This window comes from Humulus lupulus, chromosome 8, assembly GCF_963169125.1.
Source record: "Humulus lupulus chromosome 8, drHumLupu1.1, whole genome shotgun sequence".
NCBI lineage: Eukaryota > Viridiplantae > Streptophyta > Magnoliopsida > Rosales > Cannabaceae > Humulus > Humulus lupulus.
The window spans coordinates 33450499-33474577 of record NC_084800.1 but is presented as its reverse complement, the minus strand read 5'-3'; the positions used below and the strand labels follow the sequence as shown (position 1 = coordinate 33474577).

Here is a 24079-nt window from a genome sequence, read left to right as displayed (position 1 = left end):
GTCAAGAATCGCACCTTTAGCGTTGGCGACCTGGTCCTCAGGAGAGTTTTCTTGGCCAGTAAAGATCCCAAATAGGGAGTCTTGGGACCGAACTGGGAAGGACCATATCAAGTCATCGAGGTCATTAAGGAGGGAACTTATAAGTTAGCTCGTCTTGATGGAGGGGCAGTCCCACGGACTTGGAACGCCATCCATTTAAAGAGATATTTTCAATGATTCACTTGTAAGGCCTGAAAGGCCATTTTTCATGTATTACGCAATGAGAATCAACTTTTTGTTTATATTTGTACATGTTTTTCAAGTGTAATCTAAAGTAACCACGAAAGACCCTTTCCTAGTTACTTGGGGGGCATATGATACCTGGATATAACCAGGTCGTCTTAATGACTTAGAAGTTGATTCATACCGGTTGATCGTTGTTTTTCTTAAAAAACGCGAGATATCGGTAAGGATTAACACGAACTAAGTCCTATCCTGGATTTAACCAGGTCATAAAACTTAGAAGTTAGTTCATATCGATTGATCGGTGTTCTTCTTAAAGAGCTCGAGATATTGATAAAAATTGACACGAACTAAGTTTTCAAATTAAGTTCCTGGACGTAACCAGGTCATAAACTTAGAAGTTGATTCATATCGATTGATCGGTGTTCTTCTTAAAGAGCTCGAGATATTGATAAAAATTGACACGAACTAAGTTTTCAAATTAAGTTCCTGGATGTAACCAGGTCATAAAACTTAGAAGTTGATTCATATCGATTGATCGTTGTTCTTCTTAAAGAGCTCAAGATATTGATAAAAATTGACACGAACTAAGTTTTCAAATTAAGTTCCTGGATATAACCAGGTCATAAAACTTAGAAGTTGATTCATATTGATTGATCGTTGTTCTTCTTAAAGAGCTCGAGATATTGATAAAAATTGACACGAACTAAGTTTTCAAATTAAGTTCCTGGATATAACCAGGTCATAAAACTTAGAAGTTGATTTAATTCTATTGATTGTTGTTCTTCTTAAAGAGCGCGAGATATAGATAAAGATTAACGCGAACTAAGTTTTTCAAAATTGTAACTAAAATGCGTAGAGGAAAAGGGGAATAAATCAATTAACAATAAAATTGAGTTAAATTGTCTCGAGGTGGAAGCACCTCATGCAAAGGTTACACAAAAATAAAAAAATATATATATTGAAGGAAAGGGCACGAGAGAGGAAGGCCCTAAGCTCCGCCAGGTGGCCCCTTGGAGGTCGCTGTGTCGCCCTGCTCGGCTGCGCCGGAGCCTTCCCCGGTCTCGGAGGGCGCTTCTTTATCGAGGTGAGCTCGGAACTTCACCAGCAAGCGCTCCCAGATGTTCGCTGCCAGGAAGGAGAAGTCGGCGTCCTGGTTATAGGCCCAGCAATGATAGAACATGTCTTCCATGGCGGCCTCTGAAGTTGCCCGCTCGGTCTCCAGCTCGGCCTTGGCCTCCGCCTTCACGACATCTAGGTCTGTCCGTGCAGTGGCGAGGGCGGTCTCGAGCTCTTGAAGCTTTGGGCAAGTCCCTTCCAGCTCGACCTGCGATGCCGCCAAGGCATCCTTAGCCGCCTGCAGAGAAGCTTGGTGGGTGAACACAGCCGTCTGGTGCTCGTTCCTCATCTCCTCGATCTGAGTTTTGGTCCTGTTGATGCTCCGATGAAGGGCAACGACACTCTGTGAAAGTGGAGAGGCAATTGCCTTAGAAAAAAGAGAGAAAAAACAGGGCAAAGTGAAATAATAAAAAACCACTAAAGGATAAGGTGAGCTTACCGTCAAGGCCATGCCCAGTGAAGACTCCAGCACGCCCATCGGGCTCCTGGTTTCGATGGCCCGAAGCTCCTTCTCGTTGAACTTGTATATGTGGCTGACGGCATAGTTCGCCGACTCATACACTGTTCCCCGGAAGGCCTTTGGAATCTTCTCCAGGTCCTGAGGGTTGACTGGGATGAGTACCTTGGAGGGTACAATCGCCGAAGCCTCGAGCTCCGTTCCTGCGTCCCGGGCGGTGGTCGGAGCTCGCGGAGGGGGTGGGGGCATGTTGCTCCCCCCAGCAGCGGGAGGATTAGTTCCCACGACCTGAGCGGCGGGGGGCTGCTCCTTCTCCTTTGTAGGAGACTTGGTTGGGGTTCTGGCGGCTTTTTTCAACGTCCGGAGCTTCTTCATTTTTGGCCTAGAGGCCCCGCTGAGGGGTTCCCCCTGGAGAACGCACCTCGCAGACTCTCTTCAGGCTGAGACATCTCTTCTGTCAAATCAAAGAATTGGTTAACACCAAAGTTAGTAGTTTTGCAGAAACAAAAACAAACGGGGAAAAAATGAGAAAATCAAGTATATGTATACTAAAAGGAATCCTACCCCCCGAGCTAGAAGAACCTATGGTTACGACCATCGGCTCCGGAGCTCCCGCGGGAGAATCTAGGTCGATTATCTCCCGAGCTGGCGCAAGTTCTGGATCCGACTCTGGTTCCGGATTAGATTCCTCTACATATTGCCTAAGCCCCGGAGCTACGACACCCCTCCGGAGTGATGGCCATGACCGAAGATTGGTCCCATACTCCTCAAACAAGATCGACCTAGAGGCTAGGGTGTTATCTACGACTACGGTACCCCTAGGTCGGCTATCTTGGTAATCCAACACGAGCTGGTCGACACAGTGGAGTAGGGTTGTGTCCAGGTCCGGATCCCTTCGGTGATGTTGGAAGATCTGTCTGGGATTGAACCTAGTTAGCCGGGGGTCGGCAATGGCCCTATCTAAATTCCTAAACATATAAGGGTTACCTTGGCCAGAAGGACCCGCGACTGCTCTGGACCGAATCCTCTCCTCGTCCGTCCTCTGGGCGACCTCCAACGCCCGCTTCCTGTTCCTCACAAGGGGAACTTCATTGTCCTCGTCCTCCTCATCTTCGTCCCCCGCGACCTCCTCCACGATGGTAGGTCTGGTGTCGCGGGTTGGGGGAAGCCCCCGGGGCCTCCTTAGGTTTAAAGTCTGATTTGGGAAAATCAGCTTGCAGGCCACCATCGTCTCGTCTGTTACGAGCACGCGATAATCCTTCTCGCTGGGGGGCAAGCCCGCCAGTCTCTCGTATTGGGCCCCGAGGGTCACAGATTTCTCTGTCCTCGCGAAGATAGCTGCAGGATTAATCTAAGTCAGAAAGGGATACATGAGGAGCTAAATGATACTTAACTTACGAGCTAAGGATGAAAAGCACTTACGAGGACGATTGAAGTAGTGGAGCTCGCAGTTTCTGAACCCCGTCAACATAAAGAATTGATCTTTAAAGTCGTTGGGGTGGCTGGGCAGCTCAATGATCGCAGCCGTGTTGGGGAATCGGGTTAAGTAATAAAACCCGTCGCCTCGACCTCGCTGATCCGGGCTGGCCTTGAGGCAGAAAAAGTACAAAATGTCTGCAGGAGTGGGGACCTCCCACTATTGTTTCAAGAATAAATATCTTAACCCCGCCAACAGCCGATAAGAGTTGGGGGGGAGCTGGAAGGGGGCCAACTTCACGTAATTGAGGAAGTCAGCAAAATACTGATCGAGCGGGAGGAAGGCCCCCGCCTTGAAGTGCTCGTCGCTCCAGGTCGCGAAGGCCTCGTCAAGCGGCGCACAGCTCTGCTCGCCCTCTGCGGGAGGTCGGGCAATCATTGATGCTCTCCCCAGCCCGATGTTGTGGGAGAGGAAGATTTTGTTGACCTTCGTCTGGTTGGTAATCTTTGAGACGATCCTCTCCGCCTCAAAGAACGCGTCAGGAGCCACTTCGAGCTCCTGCTCCACCGCGGGCCCAAAGTTGGGGATTAGAGATTCGGGCATCACCGCTTTTCCCTTGTCTTGCTGGGAAGCCGAGCTGCCCACGATCTTCTTTGGAGGATTCTTCTTCGGTGCCATCTGGTCGCCTAGCGAACAAAAGAAAAGATTTCAGAAAAGGCGATCTAGGCATGAGGAAAAATCAAATCTTCTTTGCACGAGCTGAGGTAAGCCCAGCCCGTGGAGAGTGAGACCACACGGTTCTATGAACATGCACCTGTGCTCCCAACAGATCCCCGATTACTCGGAATTCATGTGTCAGGAGGGTCAGGTTAAAATTTTGCCTTAGAGGGAAAGTTCCAATAGGCATGAAAGGCAAAACCGCCTGTGAAGCATGTCCCCTAAGCTACCCGGTTTTGCACCCAAAGTACCAAAAATCCTGCCCAGAAATTTTCCCCAGAAAAGGCATCCTGTAAACCATACTCCTAAGCGATTTCCTACTGCAAAAAAAAAAAAAAAAACCCTAACCTAAAAGGCTTTCACCCTTCTTACCCACAAAATCTAGTAAACCTTTGCATGCGGCTACAGTAAATATTTACCTAAGCTACAGTGAAAAATATTTTCAAAACATGCATAGTCAGGAGACTTACAGAGTGTTTGGCTGGAAGGTGGGTATACCAGTCGCCTAGGTTGGGGCTTCGTCGGAGTATTTGTTTCCAAAGCTTTGAAGGAATCCTTACGCCTGAGCTTCTTGAACGCTGAGGGTGACCGACGGAGAGAAGAGGGTTTTTCTTTTGAGATGAAGGGAGAAGAAGAAGAGAATTTATGAGAAATTTCGAATGAAAGGGTGGCCCATGCGTAAGGTGGCCACCCCTTTTTATATGCGTGAAGGGTCACGTGAAGAGGGTCGTTGGATTGCCCTGATGTGGGATCCAAGGCCCTCCACTCGATATACGAAACGACGGCTGGGTATAGGCTAGGCCATTAAATGCGGTTCTCGGAAGACGTACCATCCCCAACCACGACGCTCCACGTATTAGGCGCCTGCGTAAAAGGTGGAATGTGAAGAGTTCACGGGGAAGCCTAAAAGCCCCTACTGTGGCCTTACACGACGTCGTGTACCACGAGCAGGGGCTTGGGGGGCAGATGTACGCCCTGGTTTTCCCACGGGCTGATTGGCGAGCTGAGGTACGGCCTAATCATGATTACCAGGCAGACATCCCCAGGACCGGAGCTGCCATCGTAAGGTCCTACCTCCTTAGCTCGGGGTAACCTAAGGGTTCGCCAAGATTGCCTAAGGACCGAATCTGGACCCTGAAGGCCGCAGGTCAAGGTAAACATCTAGCTCGTGGCGCGAGCTAGAGTTGGAGGTTGTGCCCTTTTATAAAGTCAACCACGTAAGGTAAACGTGCATATATCAGACATCACGTGTTGGATATATCCCTGACTTCTCGGACACGCAGCAGGAACGTGCGTATTCAGACACCCACGACTGGGTTGGGCTGTGCGACCCATTATCTCCTTACTTATTGATTTGACCACACTTATGTGTCAGGTTTAGGAATTAATCATGAATGTCACAGAGTTGACATGATAGGTAAGAAGGTCACGGGATGACCTTCTTACCAACTCTCAGGTTCCTTCTCCTATAAATATGGAGACCTTGGGAGTTGATAGGGGTTGGATTCTCAATTGTAAGAAAGACCCTGTAATCAAATATCCAGTATATAGCAATAATACTGACTAGTGGAGTAAAAATATTTTAACCTTTGAACCACTCAAAAAACGTATCTTGAGTCACCATTTCATTTATAAGATTTTATCTATTTCGGTTCAACCTAGGCACTAATCACTTTCTCTTTTTTCTTAATTACCTGTTGGCGAAGAACCGCGTCAACACAATATGTGACACACTTTGTCACATTTATTTAATCTAAAACATTATATTATAATATAATATAATTTTACATTATATTATAAAATAATATAACAATATATTGTGACTACAACGAACACCACTGTAAACAAGTTTGGAAGAAAATACTTCGGTACATATTTTTTCGGAGACAGAAGTTGACCAAAAGGTTGAAATAAGAGGTTGTTGTCAGCACTCCTCATAAGAATTTTAGTCAAATAAGAGTATTGGCAATAGACCTATAGAAGTGCACTTGTTTTCCTAGTATATTTTCTAAACTTAGCATGTTTGGATTATTTGAATATGATTGAATCACATTTAACTGTAGGATATTTAGGATTTTCACTTCCCGAACTATTACCACTACCGTATCATGCCCCCTAATTTTTTCAGGCCGTTAAAAATTCCCCCTGAAATATTCACAGTGATGTAAAGTAGGATTTCCGTTAACTTTCAACACATGTGGCTAACATAATGCTGACGTGACTCTTTACTCGCTAATATGTCTTGGCCACGTCAGTGCCATGTGTGTAATTTTAAATTAAAAATAATTTAGAAATAAAAAAATCTATTATCTTATTAAAAATGAATGAATTAATGAATTTACTTGTAAAAACCCGACTAATTTAAAGATCTCGAACCTTTAAATCTATTAAGACATAATTATTATTTTTGGATACATACATAAAATAATAGAAATTTATTTATTAATATATAGAAAATCAAAAAATTCGGGATCCCATTGTTTATACATAAAATAATAAAGAAAACATAACATTTATTTAAATATTCAAAGTACTAAGGGCGGAAATCATAAAGACATAATTAAAAGACTCAAAATGTCAACGTCATCCTCGATCAATCCAATCGGTTCATTCCTTTAGTTCCTCGCTCAATACACAAGCCAAAGCCACCTTAGATATGTCCCGCCTTCCATGTTCATTTACCTGCACAATCTTAAAAAAAAAGAATGAGCCTAATGCTCAGTAAGGAAAAACTATTAAACATAAAACATAAAATATAAAATTGACTACAATATTAATGGCCATTAACTCATTACCGTAGTATGTGATAGAAACCGATATAATCCTCTTAACTACTATTTTAGAGGTAGATTTAGACACAATTATAGTCTACGATAATGATAAAAATATCGGGATTTGCTATCTAAGCAACCATATTTCTCAAGTAACTAAAAGACATACAAATACACACATAAAATCTAACTTATTTTCCTTACCAAATTGAAATATTGGAGACAAGTGCGATATCAAAAACTTCTAAAACCAAATAGTAAAACTATAAGTTTCCTAAAGAAAAGAAGATGAAGAGAAGATCTAAACCATCAAAATAAGAACTTACCGAAAATCTTAAGTTCAAATAAATAAAGTACCTAACCAAAAACCATTATAACGAGTTAGGATTTGAAGAAAAAAAACATAAGAATAATAGAAATTGACTAAACCTGAGGATTAAGAGTACCTTAGATAACTTAGAGATTCGATCTATACCTCAAACACTGAAATCACACTATAGCTTGCTTCCCAAGTGTTTAGAAAAACTTAGATTTGAAAGCTTTAACCCCAAAATCCTAGTGTTTCTCTCTAGAACAAAAATAGCAACTTAGATGCTCTGAAAAGTGTTTGAAAGATGACGAAAATGACTGAGTGAAGCTGCCTATTTATAGAGTTCAATGAGTGAAACTAACTCTTATTAAAATGAATAAAAATGGGATTTTCCGCTCAACAAATGCCTAGAACTCAGTCAAAATCGTTCAAGAACAAGTCCAAGCTGTTGAGGGTTGTTTCTAGCTTCGGATTCCACGGAATTTTAAAAATGGCTACTGGAGCCGATATATCGCCTGCTCTATTTTCCCAAGGCTCCGTGGTTTCGTTCATGCAAAGTCGACGTGTTTTCCGTATTAGAATAGGCGATATATCAGCCTCTATAACTGCGATATATCGACTTACGCTTATGTACTAAACCACGTTTTTTCACATTTTAAGCACACTTAAAGCTGTTTAAACCACTTTGACTGAGTAATATGAGATCCCAACATCTGAGGGAAGGTTCTAGACTTCATAGACTTATCATTGATTATTTTATTCATCTAAAATCCGTAAATCCTTAATAAACACACATGTGATAAATGTTACATTCTTAATTATTCTATTTAAACCTTAGGTTATAATAAATAATATTTTTAGGACCAACTACATTAATCAAACATTATGATAAAATTAATATTTCTAAACTATAGGCTAAACTTATAAAATTCATAACTAGCTCTACGAGTTTCCAACTAATTCCCGACTTGGACCAATATCCATGAAAACTAGAATACTACAGCGTAAGATAATACTATCTAACTAAGTAAAATTCTGAGGTGCTACATTACTTTCACATTTTTATGGGCCCATTATCTTTTGTGCACACTATTCGATTCAGTCAATGCCTACATGGCTTGTCACACATATAATATAAAATCCCATGGGTTCTCCTCCAGCTAGCCATCGTCCCAGCTGGGCTCATCATATTACTCATTTCATTGTTGTCATAGTTGCCATACTTATGACACATATAAATGGAGGAGAAAGACGAAAACATGACAAACATATCTGAATGGTCAACTCTAACCTAGCCCGCACTAGTGGGCTGCCACTGTAAGCCTTATAGACCTCCATCTTTTTTACTAAACTTATTTAATTGCTTCATCGAAATAGTAACACAATTGTTAACATCTTATTATCTCTTTGCTGAAGTCTTGTTGCCATTAGAATGTTTAACTTTACATAAGCCTTTTCAAGATATTTCATAACTTTTCTCACATTCTTATGGATGATCTTATATCACGTAATAATGTATCACATAACTGTACATGCCATGCATACATGCTGATGCTGAAATGCCAATGTTCATGTTTGATGATATTCAATCAAGACATTGTATTACATCTCATATAACTAAAAACAACTTTAGCCATAATATACGAAACTTTTGGTTGGTGGCGTTGTTATACATTAACGTAGAGCTATGACTCAAGTATAAGGTTTCTAGCCTAAAAACTTAAAGGCTTCATATATCATAAAAGGTAACAAAATCATGAACGTAGAAGGTAATCCACATATTCATTAACATGAGAACATATACTTGCACATAAATCTGATCAAACTTAACCAAATAAGACAACTTTCGCACGAAATTCATCTATTATATGTCATACAATCCTTTATGATATTCATACCACACATAACTCTTATAACCATTCATCACATACTCATCATATGCATCATCGTCTCATACTTAACACATCAGACATACACAATCAATGTAGTCATGCATCTCACACTTAAGCACAAAATATAAAATTTACTTACCTTAGGTCCTTAATTTATTTTAAAACTGTTCATCAAGAGTCAATCAATTCAATCCTTACAAATCCTATTCAAGGTACATCATTTATTAAATTCTATCAAAATCGTAAATATACACTAGTGATAGTGTATATTAACAATACCAAAAATCACATAAATGATAATAATAATTATTATAATTATAATGCTAATACTCTTCATACATCATAATCCTCTTTACAAAACATTGCTCATAATATAATGTAATTTAAATGATACATTAATAATAATAATAATTTTCGTCTATAAATAAATTTATTTTAATCTTAAATTTTTTTTAAACGTATTAATAATATTAATAATAAAATACATGAATAACAATATATATGTGAATGTATATATTTATATAATTATTTTATAAAAAAATTATATTTTTAATATAAGATTATAATAATTGATATAATGATAATATTAATCAATCATAAAATTGACCACATTAATAAAATAAATATAATTTAAAATTATATATATATAGTGCTGATGTGACTAAGACACATTAATAAATAAATAACTACATCGGTATTCTAGTAGCCACACATATGTTAAAAAGTTAACAGAAGCTCTATTTTACAATACTTTGAATATATCAAATTTTTTTTTAACGGCTTAAAAAAAAAATTAAGAGCACAATACAGTAGTAGTAATAGCCATAATCAACGTGAAAATCCTAAAAAGCCTTTACATACACATTGGTTATGGATTACTTTTATAATATTTAACTTTAGTTAAATATAGATTTATTCCAGTTATTTTTTAAAAATAAGTGAAATACATGGTTCTAAATTAGGACAATAAAATTTCAAATATTAATATGTAAATCTTAAATCAAATGTCAAATCTGATTGGTATAAATACTCATTTACCTGAATATTTGGGATTTTTTTTTGGTCATTGCAAGTATTAAAATAATAATTAAAAAAATGCAGTGAAAGTTAGATGTTAGAAGAAAGCTTCCCCAAATTGTAGCCCAATAACGCTAACTTAATACTAGAAAGAACAGAGCCATCGTCGTCGTCGTCATCATCAGCAAAACTAAGAGTCAAAGCCCAAAGCCCGAGACCCTTCTTCTTCTTCATTCCGAAATCCTGAATCTCTCCTTTTCTCTCTATTCTTCCTGTCATCGCAATCTAACTCTTTGTTCTCATTCCAATATTTCCCCCTTTTTTAGTTTGATTCAATTTATTTATTTTTTAAATTTTGCCATCAAAACCCTAGCTCAACTTCCTGCTTAAAACTCAATCTGAAGCTTCACGTTAGCTCGTTCGGGTCGCTCATGAAGTTTGCATCTTGAATTTGTTCAAAACCCTAGTTGTGGTTCGTATTTCAAATTTTTTTCTTTTTCGGTATTGTATTGTTTTTATTTGATTAGATTTGATGATTTGGAGTGTGGTTTTGTGTTTAATAAGCTGTTTAGTATAGCTTGGATTTTACTATCTTTGGGGATTTTTAGCTGTATGGGATGTTTGGTTGTATTGGTATTTGGAGTTTGGTTCTGTTTATTTTCTGGTTGCTTTAGTTTTAATTTTTTTTAAGGATTTCAACTGATTTTAGATACTTGGGTGACTTGTTTTGTTGGCAGATATTTTGAATATTTTCTTCTTTTTACGTATTGTGGAGTAAGTATCTCAGATCAAATTGATTTAATTGGTTTACGGACTTTTTGCTAATTGGGCTGTTAATTGGCATGTATAATATTTTTTACTGTTCTTGAAGATTTGTTACATTGGTTTATTTGATGCCTTTTTGCTGTTAATGTTGTTTTTGCAACTTTATGCTAATGTAAACCCTCCTCAAAGTGTTTTTGTTTATCATTTGGGGCATTTAAGAATCCTTAGTATAATGTGCATGTGTGCAGTTTTCACCCCTACGCAGTTGTATGGTTTGAAAAGTGTCTGAAACTTTGCTTCATTTTTTGTGCCTGATTTTCTTAGTATTTAGCTCATGTTAGATTTGTTATGAAAATAAATTTGGCAATTTTATTATAGGTTAGTTTGAGGTAGAAAACAAGAAAGTTTCTGCCCACGAGTTTCAGTTTCTGGTTATTAAATATTTTGTTTAAAGGAGAACTAATTTTATTTTTCGTGTCCAGCATTTATCCCATTTCTAACTGCGAGATGTTTTTCATTATGTTTATGTTCTGAATATCTGTCTTATATAGTTCATGCTGTGTGCACTCTTGCAAATAATTTCAATGCACTGAGTTTCATTTAGATATCTTAGATTTACAGTTTTATCCTGAATTAGATTCAGTTTTTTTGGTTGGCATGTGGATAATGAACATCAGTTGTATTTTAGAAATCCTCTTAAAAAATCTGATTTCTATTTCCTCCATAACTTATATTTTGTCAGAATTGACGGAACTGGTGCTTCTGCAATGCAGTTTAGTTTGTTCAGCATTTTCTAGCAGTTCAATGCTGGGGGCAGTATGCCGATGATAGTTGGGAGAAATGCAACGGTATCATGCTGCTGGCTGCACTAGTGCAGTTAATAACAGTTCAATTGGTGGGGCATCAGCTAGGGATAGTACCCGAGCTGATTCATCTTCTTTGCCAACTAATTACTCCCTGAATAGGTAAATGATTTCCAACACACCATTTTGCCTTCAATTCTGATTATAGCCCCATTGTGAGATCCCGTAGCAGAAAAGGGTATATCTCTTTAATCATATTTTGAGCGTGATTTCTGTGATTTATGATACAAGTATTTCCTGATTGGTGTATCCATTTGTTGCTGTATATTATTTTTGCTCATGTGGGCGCATGCGTAAAAATGTAATATGTGGCATTCCAATAGTAATTATTGTCTATTTTCAATTAGAATTTTCTAACTTCACTGAATTTGGTTTGTTTAGATCTAGTATATCATGATGTAATCTAATCAGAAATTGGGAATATTGTCCCATGAAGGGGTTGCTTCTCTGCCTTTTTAAGTTTTATATATTGCGAGAATTTTTTTTTTTTTGCCTCCTCCTCACGATTTATATATTACTGGTATCTTCAGTTAATGCAGTCAAGCTGTTTGTATTACCTGATCTTCTTTTGCTCCATACAACTCAGTGACTCATTTTAAATTCTCCAGGCGGTCATCTCAGTTATCACCTTACAAATTGAAGTGTGACAAAGAATCCTTGAATTCACGGTAATTTTGCAATGGAATAGTACATGTCTTTGCTGTAGTTGTTTTTATTTTTATTTGATATATGTGTAGTGTGGAAAATATGGATGTTTGATAAACAAATATGTATTTGATTTTTGGAGACTTTTACGTAATTTTTTATTATTTATTTATTTTGATAATAGCCTTTACATATTTTTAATTGTTGTATTTTTTTGTGATCCTCTTATTGTAATGCCAAACTACATAAGATAGATAATATTTTGGCTTTTTGGTATTTTGCCTAATAAGTAATTTTCTGAATACGGGTCTCATTTCATGTTTCTGGAATTTGCTCTACAATATCAGGCTTGGCCCACCTGACTTTCATCCACAAACTCTAAATTGTCCAGAGGAGACACTTACCAAAGAATATGTGCAATCTGGATACAGAGAGACTGTTGAAGGAGTTGAGGTAGGCTTCTTTTTTCATACAACTTTGCAACACTCTGATTGTTTTTTTTCCTTCCCTGTTTTTCTGAAACTACTGTTAATTGGGATATGTTAGTCATATTAGTTTTTTTTTTCTCTTCTTTTAAGCATTACTAGTTTTCATCTCTTTAGGTAAAATGTCTAATAAATTTGTTAGTAACACTGCATAATTTTTTGGGTTATTATGACATTTTCTATTCTAATAGAGAATGTAGATGTGACGTTTTTATACCTGCTGCTTTGTAGTTAGTGGTGTAACTGTTGCAAGTAGTTACTTGACATGGTTGTTTATGCTGAATGTACCAGGAGTCAAGAGAGATAACACTGTCTGAGGTTCAACATTTTTCCAAACCTGTTGTCTTCAAGTGCAAAGAGGTAATTTTCCTCTTCTTCTAGATTTGTGATTTGGATTTTTTTTTCTTTATCTAATTGGTGGGTATTGTTCTATGTTCTCTGTTTTGATTTCTTGTCTTCTTTGCAGTCTATCAGGAAATGTCTGAGGGCTATAAACGAGTCTCGTGCTCAAAAGCGAAAGGTGATGAATATATTCTTTCTCTAGTTCTTTTTGTGTTCTTGAAATTTTTATTTATTATTGCTGTTCTTTTGTACATTAAATGCATTCAGAATAATTTATTCATTTTTTGCATTGGTCAAATGCGTTATTTATTCTTATGTTTCCAATTAGTAAGATTAAAAATAGGATTGAAAATCATCATAGAGGTTTGATGTTTATCTACTTTTACCTGGGCAGGCCGGTCAAGTTTATGGTGTTCCTCTTTCTGATTCGCTATTAACAAAGCCAGGTGTTTTTCCCGACCAAAGGCAATGTAGTGAAGACGTCCGGAAGAAATGGATTGAGGTAAGGAGCAACTTATTATTTTTCCTCCCTGGCTAGAGAGGCAGGAGCCTTTTGAATTGATAGCAACTCTTTATAGGATGGTCCTTCTAAGTGATTGTATTTATGAAGAAAAGCATAATCTACATAATGGACTGGACCATGAGATGCCTAGTCAAGCTTTAAGAAATTTTATGAATGCAGGAAAAGAATAAATGTCAGTTTGAGGTTGTGTCAGCTGTCAATTTAAAGTATAAAACACATTGACCTCGTGGCTAATTACAAACATCTTAATGTTTTGTGAGACACGGTCAGGGTGACTCAGGTTATCTATATTGCTTTATAGAAATCGATACAAGTAATTCAGCATTTATGTTATGTGTGACAACTAATGATCTGCTACATGGTTTATGCGGTTGACGAAATAAATAATAATATGGAGAACAAATACGAACTCTTAGCTGTATAGAGTTAACAAATTACTAAATCCTACCAATTAATCTCGTCTGATTTGGGCAGCTGTTGTTGACTTTGGCATCTTCCATCATCTGGGCTGGGCTTATCACAATGCAATTAGAAGCTTAACTGAAAAAAAGAGAGAAGCTTTGCTGTAGCAATAATAACATGAGAAGTCCTTATTTTTTTCAAGTTGCATATAAGTTTCAAATTTCTTTTTTATTTCCAGGGTTTATCACAACAACACAAACGGTTGCGTTCCCTGGCTGATCATGTTCCTCATGGGTATAGGAAAAAATACCTTTTTGATGTTCTAATAAGGAATAATGTTCCCTTGCTTAGGGCAACCTGGTTTATCAAAGTAACGTGCTTGAATCAGGTATGGTTGCTAAAGCACCAGTATTTTTGCTGTGTTTTCTCCATCATTCTTTGCTTTTTTAATGATGAAAGCTGGCATGTAATGGTTTGTTTGTGCATTTTGCAGATTCGACCTGGTTCAGGTAGTATTTCTGGAGCATCCGATAAAGCGCAGTTGTCCCGCACTGAGTTGTGGACAAAAGAAGTCATTGAATACTTGCAGTCCCTCTTCGATGAGTTTTTTTCAAAGAACAATTCTCATTCTACTTCACATATCAGAGATCGGTTACCGCAAATGTATGCTGGGTCTGCACACTTAAGGGGTGATCCAGGCTCAGCTGCACCTGATAATGAAGAGTCTTCTCTGCATTTTAAATGGTGGTATATGGTACGGCTTTTGCAGTGGCACCATGCTGAAGGACTGATCCTGCCTTCTCTTGTAATTGATTGGGTTTTCCGTCAGCTTCAGGTACTCTTTGCCTGAGTCTCCTACTTAAAATAGCTGTGTGCGTTTGCTCTGTAAGGATTTTTATTTGTTGTATTATTATTATATTTGATTGCTTTTTTGGTTTTTTCCTGTTTAAGTTTTGTTTTGTTTCATAAGTATCTTTCATACTTCACTCTTTCAGGATAAAGAATCACTGGAAATTGTGCAGTTGCTTTTGCCCATTATATATGGTGTTTTGGAAACTGTTGTTCTATCTCAAACATATGTGCGCACTCTTGTGGGAATAGCTGTTCGTTTTATACGTGAACCTTCTTCGGGTGGATCAGATCTTGTAGATAATTCCCGAAAGGCATACACAACCTCTGCACTGATTGAGATGCTTCGATATTTAATAGTTGCTGTGCCTGATACATTTGTAGCTCTGGATTGCTTTCCATTGCCATCTTGTGTTGTTTCTCATGTTGTAACAGATGGAAGTTTGTCAAAGTCATCTTCTGAGGATGCGAGAAAGATTAAAATTGGCTCATCAGAAGCTTCATCTCTGTTTAGGAGTAAAGGTCTTGATGCTCAGTACCAATCCTTGGCCCTTAACTATGTTGTTTCTTCTATTCAGAAACGTGCTGATAATCTTTCAAAAGCTGCACGTCCTGGCTATCCTGGTCATAGTGTGGCTAAAGTTGCAGAGGCTTTAGATAGATCTCGTATTCAAGGTGATGTCAGAGGGGCTTATAAGCTTCTCTTTGAAGATCTTTGTGAAGGAGTTGCCAGTGAACACTGGATTGCAGAAGTCAGCCCCTGCTTGAGATCATCACTGAAGTGGATTGGGAGTGTCAACTTATCATTTGTTTGCTCTGTATTTTTACTTTGTGAATGGGCAACATGTGATTTCAGGGATTTTCGGACTGCTCCTCCTGATAAGCTGAAGTTCACTGGCAGAAAAGATTTTTCTGAAGTATATGTTGCAATTCGACTTTTGAAGTTAAGGCTAGGAGGTTTGCAGAATTCACTTCGATCCAAGAGTGACAACCCGTTTGGAGTTAATATTCTGACAAGATGTTCAAGTCAGCAGAACAGATTTTCTGTCAAAAACACCATGGGAGATTTGCATGCCTTCAAAAGTAATTTAAAATATGGAGACCAACGGGGTATGAACATATCTTCAATTTTTGAGAGCCCAGGTCCTTTACATGATATCATAGTATGTTGGATTGATCAGCATGAATCATGCAAAGGGGAAGGGTTTCAGCGTCTTCAGCTGCTTGTAGTGGAATTGATACGTGCTGGGATATTTTACCCACAAGCTTATGTAAGGCAGCTTATGGTGAGTGGAATCATGGAAATGAATGGATCGATGATTGAGGCAGATAGACGGAAGAGGCATTATCGATTATTGAAACAGTTGCCTGGGATATTTGTGCATGATGCACTGAAGGAGGCAGGGCTAGCTGAAGAGCCAGAATTTTTGGAGGCCATACAAGTTTACTCAAATGAGAGAAGACTAGTACTTAGTGGACTTCTTTGCAATCTAAATAAACAGTTTAATAAAACAAATATATCAGCTCAAAAGCAAAAGTTTTGTTCAATCTCCGGGAAGGATGGTGCTTCATCAACTTCGGCTGATCAGTGGAAATCTGTTCAGTCATCAAATTTAATTTCAGGTAAAAAGGTAAACCATGAGGTTGATATTGAAGAACTGAAGGAAGCAATCTCAGTAGTGTTACAGCTACCAAACACTTTACTGAAATCCACAGATGCAGGACTTGATGAAACACTTATTGGTGTAAAAAGGTCATCTATGGCACTCTTTAACAAGATGGATTTGGGAGAAGGCACACCTGGGTGTGAAGAATGTAAAAAAGCAAAGCGACAAAAACTGGGTGAGGAAAGAAGCTCATGTCTCCAAGGACAATCTTCGACTCTATCTGATGATGAAGATACCTGGTGGGTGAAAAAGGGATCTAAATCTTCGGAATCTATGAAGGTCGATCCTCCGCTTAAGTCAAATAAGCAGGTCCCCAGGAATAGGCAGAAATTACCCCGTAAGACTCAAAGTCTTGCTCAATTAGCAAATTCTAGGATTGAGGGTAGCCAAGGAGCATCTACAAGTCATGTTTGTGATAATAAAGTAAGCTGCCCTCATCACAGATCTGGAATTGAAGGAGAAAATTCCAAGTCTGCTGAAGGGATCAAAACTAACAATTGCACAGATGTTGTTTCAATTGGGAAAGCACTAAAACAGCTGCGTTTTGTAGAGAAGAGAACAATTTCAATGTGGTTGGTCACTGTTGTTAGGAAGGTTGTTGAAGAGGCTGAAAAATCCATATCCAAGGTTGGACAATTAGGGAGGTCATTCACTTCTGTTGATGACAGGAATGGCATCCGATGGAAGCTTGGTGAGGACGAACTATCTGCCATACTCTATATGATGGATGTTTCAAACGATCTAGTGTTGGCCGTCAAGTTTGTCCTTTGGTTGCTGCCTAAGGTACTTGGTAGCCCTAGTTCCACAATCCATAGTGGGCGGAGCAGTCTCATGTTGCCAAGAAATGCAGAAAGCCAAGTGTGTGAAGTGGGAGAGGCATTTTTGGTATCATCACTTCGAAGGTGAAAAGCTATAGTTTTTACTTGTCTTTATGTTTGTTTGTTTGTGCATATGTACCGGGGGCTTGTTTTTTTCTTTTTATTTCCTGAAATCATTTAGTCGCCTTCAGAAAACACAAGATTAGATAACATATAAAATTTCTATTTCATCAAGTCACTTAGAGGATTTTTTCCTCTCTGAAAACAAAGGTAGTATTATGCATATTGCATTCAAAGAGATGTACCGTGCAGCATATGTGCAATGACTTGGTGTTTTTTTTTTTGGAGAAAGACACAGAAACTTGTTTTAATGAGAAAATGATCCAAGAATATTGTTGGTAAGACACGCCAACATCATCAAAAATGAATAAATTCAGAATAAAATGCATTTAAACTATTTTACATGAAACTCTAAAGCTATGTTTACATAATTGCTTAGCCCTTTTTTTTAGCTTGGTAATAGTGGCTGAGTGTTGCAATTGGTTCAAGTTAAATACCCTGACTATAAATCTGGTTCAGGTATGAGAACATACTTATTGCACAAGATCTTATTTCAGAAGCATTGTCAGCTGCAATGCATCGTGCTGCAGCTGTAATGGCCTCTAATGGAAGAGTTTCAGGTTCATCAGTTTTGGTATATGCACGGTATTTGTTGAGAAGATATGGCAATGTGGCTAGTGTTATTGAGTGGGAGAAAAATTTTAAGGCAACATGTGATAAAAGGCTTGTTTCTGAATTTGAGTCTGGACGGTCCGCAGATGGAGAACAAAAGTTTCCGCTTGGAGTTCCTGCAGGAGTTGAAGATCTTGATGACTTTTTCCGTCAAAAGATTAGTGGTGGCCGTTTATCCAGAGCAGGTGCAAACATGAGAGATATTGTGCAACGGAATTTAAATGTTGAGGATGTTCAGCAGTTTTTTGGTAAAGAGAGAAAGGTCTTTGCTGCTGGGACACCTAAGGGTTCTGCTGCAGAAAAGTGGGATGATGGATATCAGGTAGCACAGAGGATAATTACAGACCTAATGGAATGCATTAGGCAGACTGGTGGTGCTGCTCAGGAGGGGGACCCATCTTTGGTGTCTTCTGCTGTTTCTGCCATTGTTGCTAATGTTGGGCCAAGTATTGCAAAATTGCCTGATTTAAGAGTTGGAAATGGCTATCCAAATGCTCCATCTCCTACAGATTCTATAAACATTGCCAAGCGTTTATTGTGTATCCATATAACATGTCTAGGCCTACTTAAGGAAGCACTTGGTGAGCGCCAAACCCGTGTATTTGAGGTAGCCCTTGCAACTGAAGCTTCTTCAGCCCTTGCTGTGGTCTTTGCTCCTGGAAAGGCATCTCGAAATCAGTTCCAGTCATCTCCTGAATCTCATGAGTCAAACAGTAGCTTGTCCAACGAAAATGCGAACAATTCCACAAAAGTGGTTCTTGGTAGAGCTACTAAATTTGCAGCTGCTGTTTCTGCTCTTGTTATTGGGGCAGTGGTTCATGGGGTCACTAGCCTGGAGAGAATGGTAACTGTTTTAAGATTGAAGGAAGGCTTGGATATAGTTCAATTTATAAGGAGTACAAGATCTAGTTCTAATGGCAGTGCCCGTTCAATGGGTTTTAAGATGGATAACTTCATTGAAGTTTATGTTCACTGGTTTAGGCTGCTTGTTGGAAACTGCAGAACTGTATCTGATGGATTGGTTGTGGAACTCTTGGGTGAACCTTCCATAGTAGCTCTTTCCAGGATGCAGAATATGCTTCCTGTTGTCTTAGTATTTCCACCTGCATATTCAATATTTGCATTTATTATATGGCGACCATTCATGTTGAGTTCAAGCCTTTCAACCCGTGACGATATTAATCAATTGTATCAATCTTTAACTCTGGCTTTTAACGATGCCATAAAGCACTTACCTTTTCGAGATGCATGTTTGAGAGATAGTCAGGGATTTTATGATCTAGTAGCTGCAGATGGAAGTGATGCTGAATTCGCAGCCATTCTCGAGTTAGGTGGTTCTGACTTGCATTTAAAATCCAAGGCATTTGTTCCTCTACGTGCAAGGCTTTTTTTAAATGCTATCATTGACTGTAAGATGCCAGAGGATGGAAATCGGGTCTCAGGACATGGTGAATTTAAAACTCAATTTGCTGAGACTGAGAGAAAGCTTAAAGACAAGCTTGCACATGTATTGGATACCCTGCAACCTGCCAAGTTTCGTTGGCAATGGATAGAGCTTCGGCTTCTTTTGAATGAACAAACTCTTGTCGAGAAGCTCCGTACCCAAGATATATCCCTGGCAGATGCCATACGTTCTTCAACACCTAGCCCGGGAAAAGCTGCTGCTTCTGAAAATGAGAACAATTTTATCCAGATCATTCTCACAAGGTTATTGGTTAGGCCTGATGCTGCATCCCTTTTCGCAGATGTGGTTCATCGTTTTGGGAGATCTCTAGAGGATTCTATGTTAATGCATGCTAAGTGGTTCCTTGGTGGCGCTGATGTTCTTTTGGGAAGGAAAACTATTAGACAGCGTCTTATTAATATAGCTGAGAGTGAAATTCTTTCAACAAAAAGCCAATTTTGTAAGTCTTGGGGATGGTATAATTCTGATTCTCACCCTGTGACAACTGGGGACAAAAAGAAATTTGAAGCCATCTCCCTTGAAGAAGGAGAAGTCGTTGATGAAGGCTTCAATGTCACCCAGCAGCATGTGACAGAAAGGGCTCTCATCGACTTACTTCTTCCCTGCATAGATCAAAGCTCTGATGACTCCCGCAATACGTTTGCAAATGATCTGATTAAACAGTTGAATAATATTGAACAGCAGATAAATGCTTTTACTCGTGGGATGGATAGGCAAGCAGGGTCATCTCCTTCTGGAATTGAAGGTCCGACGAGCAGAGGAAATAACCGTATAGCTATTAGGGGTGGTAGTCCTGGACTATCCAGACGAGCAGTAGCAAGTTCAGCAGATTCTTCTCCACCTCCGCCTGCAGCTTTGCGAGCTTCTATGTTGTTGCGATTGCAGTTACTTCTAAGATTGCTTCCTGGGATTTGTTCAGATGGGTAAGCATGCGATATTTTACTTCACTGTACCATTTCATTTGTTTATTTGAAATTTCTGTTTTTTTAATTTTTTTATTTGACTTCTATTTTTATACTCATAAAAATTTTGTTTTTGATTTTGAGCCCATGCTATGTTCACATATTGAATTTTACCTATTACTGATGGAAGATGCAATTATTTTAATTAGTTATTTATATCTGCTTTAAAATATAGTTGGATAAACCCATGAGGGAAAGATCGAGCTGTTAATTTATGGTTTGCTCCCACGAGTTTGGGCTTCAATACCTCATTGGGACTTACCAAACAAGTATGCTCAAGTTTCTTGGCTCCCAAAGATTGTAAGGTTGCTCTCACAAGGTTTGGGTTTTCACGAAGGATTGGTTTTAGTTTGTCATGGGAACGAACTTAATAAATATGCTAGAGCTTCTTGCCCCTTGAAGCGTATAGTTTTCAGCAGGAAGACCCAATATAAAATAAATAAATAAATTGAAGATCCCTTGATGAATGTTATTGTTTTCAACTTATTTGTCGCAAAAACACTCCTAAAGAAAAACTGATTCTTTTGAATATTTTTATCTGATTTGAACCTGCGAGGTGTTATATCTTGTGAATGATTAGGAATTTATAATATCAGTGGTAATATATATATATATATATATATAAATGTTTTAATTATACTATTGTGTTGAGATTGTGTTTCTTGGATATGTCAGGGAGCCATCGGGAAGGAACATGAGACACATGCTTGCTTCGGGAATACTCCGTCTTTTAGGGAATAGAGTGGTGCACGAGGATGTAGAGCTTTCCTATAATCCCATTCAAACTTTGTCCAAGAATGAGGTGGAATCTTCAACAGAAACTTCCACTCCTGTCATTGCTGACTCGCTAGGTGAAAGTCTCTTTGATCGGTTATTGTTGGTTCTACATGGGTTGTTGAGCAGTTGCCAACCAAGCTGGCTGAGGTCAAAGCCTGCTTCCAAGTCAACCAATGACCATGCAAAGGATGTTTCTATATTTGATCGTGAATTGGCAGAAACATTGCAGGTTTGTTACTTTCATCATTCTATCACGTGAATTTGTTGCTTTGAGTTAAATTTTTCTTCTCCCTTTACCACACTGCCAGAAAGGGATGTTGTTCTGGTCCATTTTTTTTCTTGGAATTTTTGTTATAGCATTTTCTTTAAAAATTTGTAGGTGTTGAACTTTTTTTAATCATCAAAATTCAATGAATATTTCTGAAAATAACCAGTTGAATTAAGAATTTGCAGACCAAGCAAACGATCTTTATTTTTTGTCAATCTAATTAGATATTATTGGCAATACAGTGTGACTTAGATCGCATGCAACTTCCTGACATGATTCGGTGGCGTATTCAGACCGCAATGCCAGTACTCCTTCCCTCTGTCCGGTGCTTTGTCAATTGCCAGCTACCTTCTATTCCAAATACAGCCTTAGCATCTCTTCAATCCAGCATCTCAACTTCTGGGTCATACTCAGGAAGCTTAATCACATCACACAGGAATCAATTTCCTTTAGCTCGACCTGTATCTAACATAGCAGGGAAGTCTAAGTCATCGCCCTTGCAGGATTACGATACAGAAATTGACCCATGGACACTCCTGGAAGATGGTACAGGATCAGGCCAATCTTCAAGTAACAGTGGCTTGATAAGCAGCGGTGATCATGCCAATCTTCGGGCATCTAGTTGGCTTAAAGGGGCTGTAAGGGTGAGACGGAAGGATCTCACATACATTGGTGCTGTGGATGATGACAGCTGAATCTAACATCACTCCATTTCGGAATTTGATTGGAGTGAGTAAGCCCCTCTTCAGGTAATCTAATGTTTTAATTTGTTGTCCACAATTGGTGTCAAGATCACCATGTTTTGTATACCTCCTCTTTGACAACAGAGGATCTGCAAAGAGGGAATTTTTTTGGCGGGCCGTTGAGTTTGAAGGAGGAATTTGAAGATACAACTTCCCATGCCAGTCCATCCAACCCAGTCTCGAGCCTGCTTGACCACTAACCCTTTTGATTATCTCACATCCAAACTGTGCTTCATCTTTGTGCAGTTTGGAGGCTGTTGTATATATAGAGATAATTGTTTCACTTTACCAATTGATTTAAGTAAAATCTCTAAAGAATGACCTGTAGCTGTTTGTTGTCATATCTATTCGAGTCTTTACTTCCTATCCCCTACTGCATATAATAACAGCACACATATGTGTACGCCTATTTGTACATGTATATGTCAAATTTGCATGTTAAGTACTCGTTTATTCTTATTGCCAAGATGAGATGCATTTGCTCTGGCTTCTGCCCATTTTCTTTTATGAAGCAATTGTTATAGTCATATTCCCTCTTTTTTTTTAATACTAGATTTTCTGTAATTCTGAGTTCATGAAAGTTTTTTTTTTTTTTGGTAATCCCATCCCGTTGGACTTGGATTTGATTAGCTTTTCTAAAATTCTTAGTTCAGGTCATTGACTTGTAAAGTGAGCCTGCTGGTGTAGTTGTATTTTTTTTTTCCATTTTAAATTTAAGAATCAACACCTCTCTCTCTCTCTCTCTCTCTCATTTGATTTATTTATTATTATTAAATATAAATATTTACAAATTGCTTTGTTTAAATACTGATTATATTACTTTATATATAGGGCTTCTCATGCACCAATTTGGTGTAAAATACCAAAATGGTGTGGAATCCTTGCTTCAATACCTAATTTCACATCAAATATGGTGTGGAACTTTTTTTTTTCACTTAATTTTTTTGGGCATTATGTTTGTACCCAAGATTTGATTAAGACAACTATTTTAATTAGAAATTAATATATAATATATATTTTTTCAGCTCACATTTTTCTAATATTTTTTCTTTTTCATACTCTAAAAAGTACATATAAATAATATATATTTTAAATAAATAAAAATTAAAACAAAAAATATTATAAACTTGTTAAAGTAAGTTTTTTTTCTAAAAAAATTTACATTATTTTTAAAAAAAAATTATGAAAACAATATAAAATAAAATTATTGAAATTAACAATAAAAGAAATTAAAGAATGTCAAAAAAAAAAAAGTGTTAAAAATGATTTTAAAAGTTAATTTTTTTAATTAATAGGGTGTCTATATATAAATATAATACATTTTTTTTTACTTTAAAAAATAACCTAACATCTTAGCCCTCAAATTAAATTTGATTACATAATATCTTCAATTTTATTTATATATATTTTTTATCACTTTTGATTATGTGTAATGTTTAATTAATTTAATAAACGTTTAATTTTACTAAATTAGTTTAAGATTTTAAATTATAGTTAGTAATTAATTGTTAAAATGTAATAATTATGATATATTATTTCATTTGTGGACAATACATAATTATTTCATAAATTAGTTATTGGGTATTAATGTAAAGAAAATAAAATATAGGATCTTTTAAGCAAAATATTTTATTTGGTACAATATTTGGTGTCATCCTTGGAATTGTAACACTAAAAATGATGGAATCTACACCAAATTGGTGAAAAAATTACACCAAAATCGCATAAACTCTTAAGGCTTCTCCAATGGAATTGCAAAATACCAATTTGGTGCTAATATTGCACTATATACAATCCATTGGGACGACAAAATGAGCTATGTATATGATGTGGTTTATAGTTAATGATGGA

General features: G+C 37.7%; 1 protein-coding gene across 5 annotated transcripts; it reads left to right on the top strand.

The window, feature by feature from the left end:
• Window positions 1-9989: 9989 nt before the first annotated feature.
• LOC133796713 (mediator of RNA polymerase II transcription subunit 12) lies at window positions 9990-22755 on the top strand. Of its 5 annotated transcripts, none has more exons than XR_009875528.1 (13): window positions 9990-10394; window positions 11430-11652; window positions 12159-12218; window positions 12543-12648; window positions 12972-13040; window positions 13147-13200; window positions 13417-13524; window positions 14186-14335; window positions 14441-14782; window positions 14943-17365; window positions 17861-20401; window positions 20616-20740; window positions 21116-21290. XR_009875528.1 is itself a non-coding variant. In XM_062234352.1 (13 exons), exons 2-13 carry the CDS (start codon window positions 11528-11530, stop codon window positions 22178-22180), a joined length of 6762 nt encoding a protein of 2253 aa, XP_062090336.1. In that variant the 5' UTR covers window positions 9995-10394; window positions 11461-11527; the 3' UTR covers window positions 22181-22755. The 5 variants fall into 5 exon arrangements, 3 of the variants coding, with proteins under 3 accessions (XP_062090336.1, XP_062090335.1, XP_062090337.1); XR_009875529.1 differs by having other exon boundaries at window positions 20616-20759; XM_062234352.1 differs by lacking the exon at window positions 20616-20740 and adding an exon at window positions 21728-22755 and having other exon boundaries at window positions 9995-10394; window positions 11461-11652; window positions 21116-21446.
• The last annotated feature ends 1324 nt before the right edge of the window (window positions 22756-24079 follow it).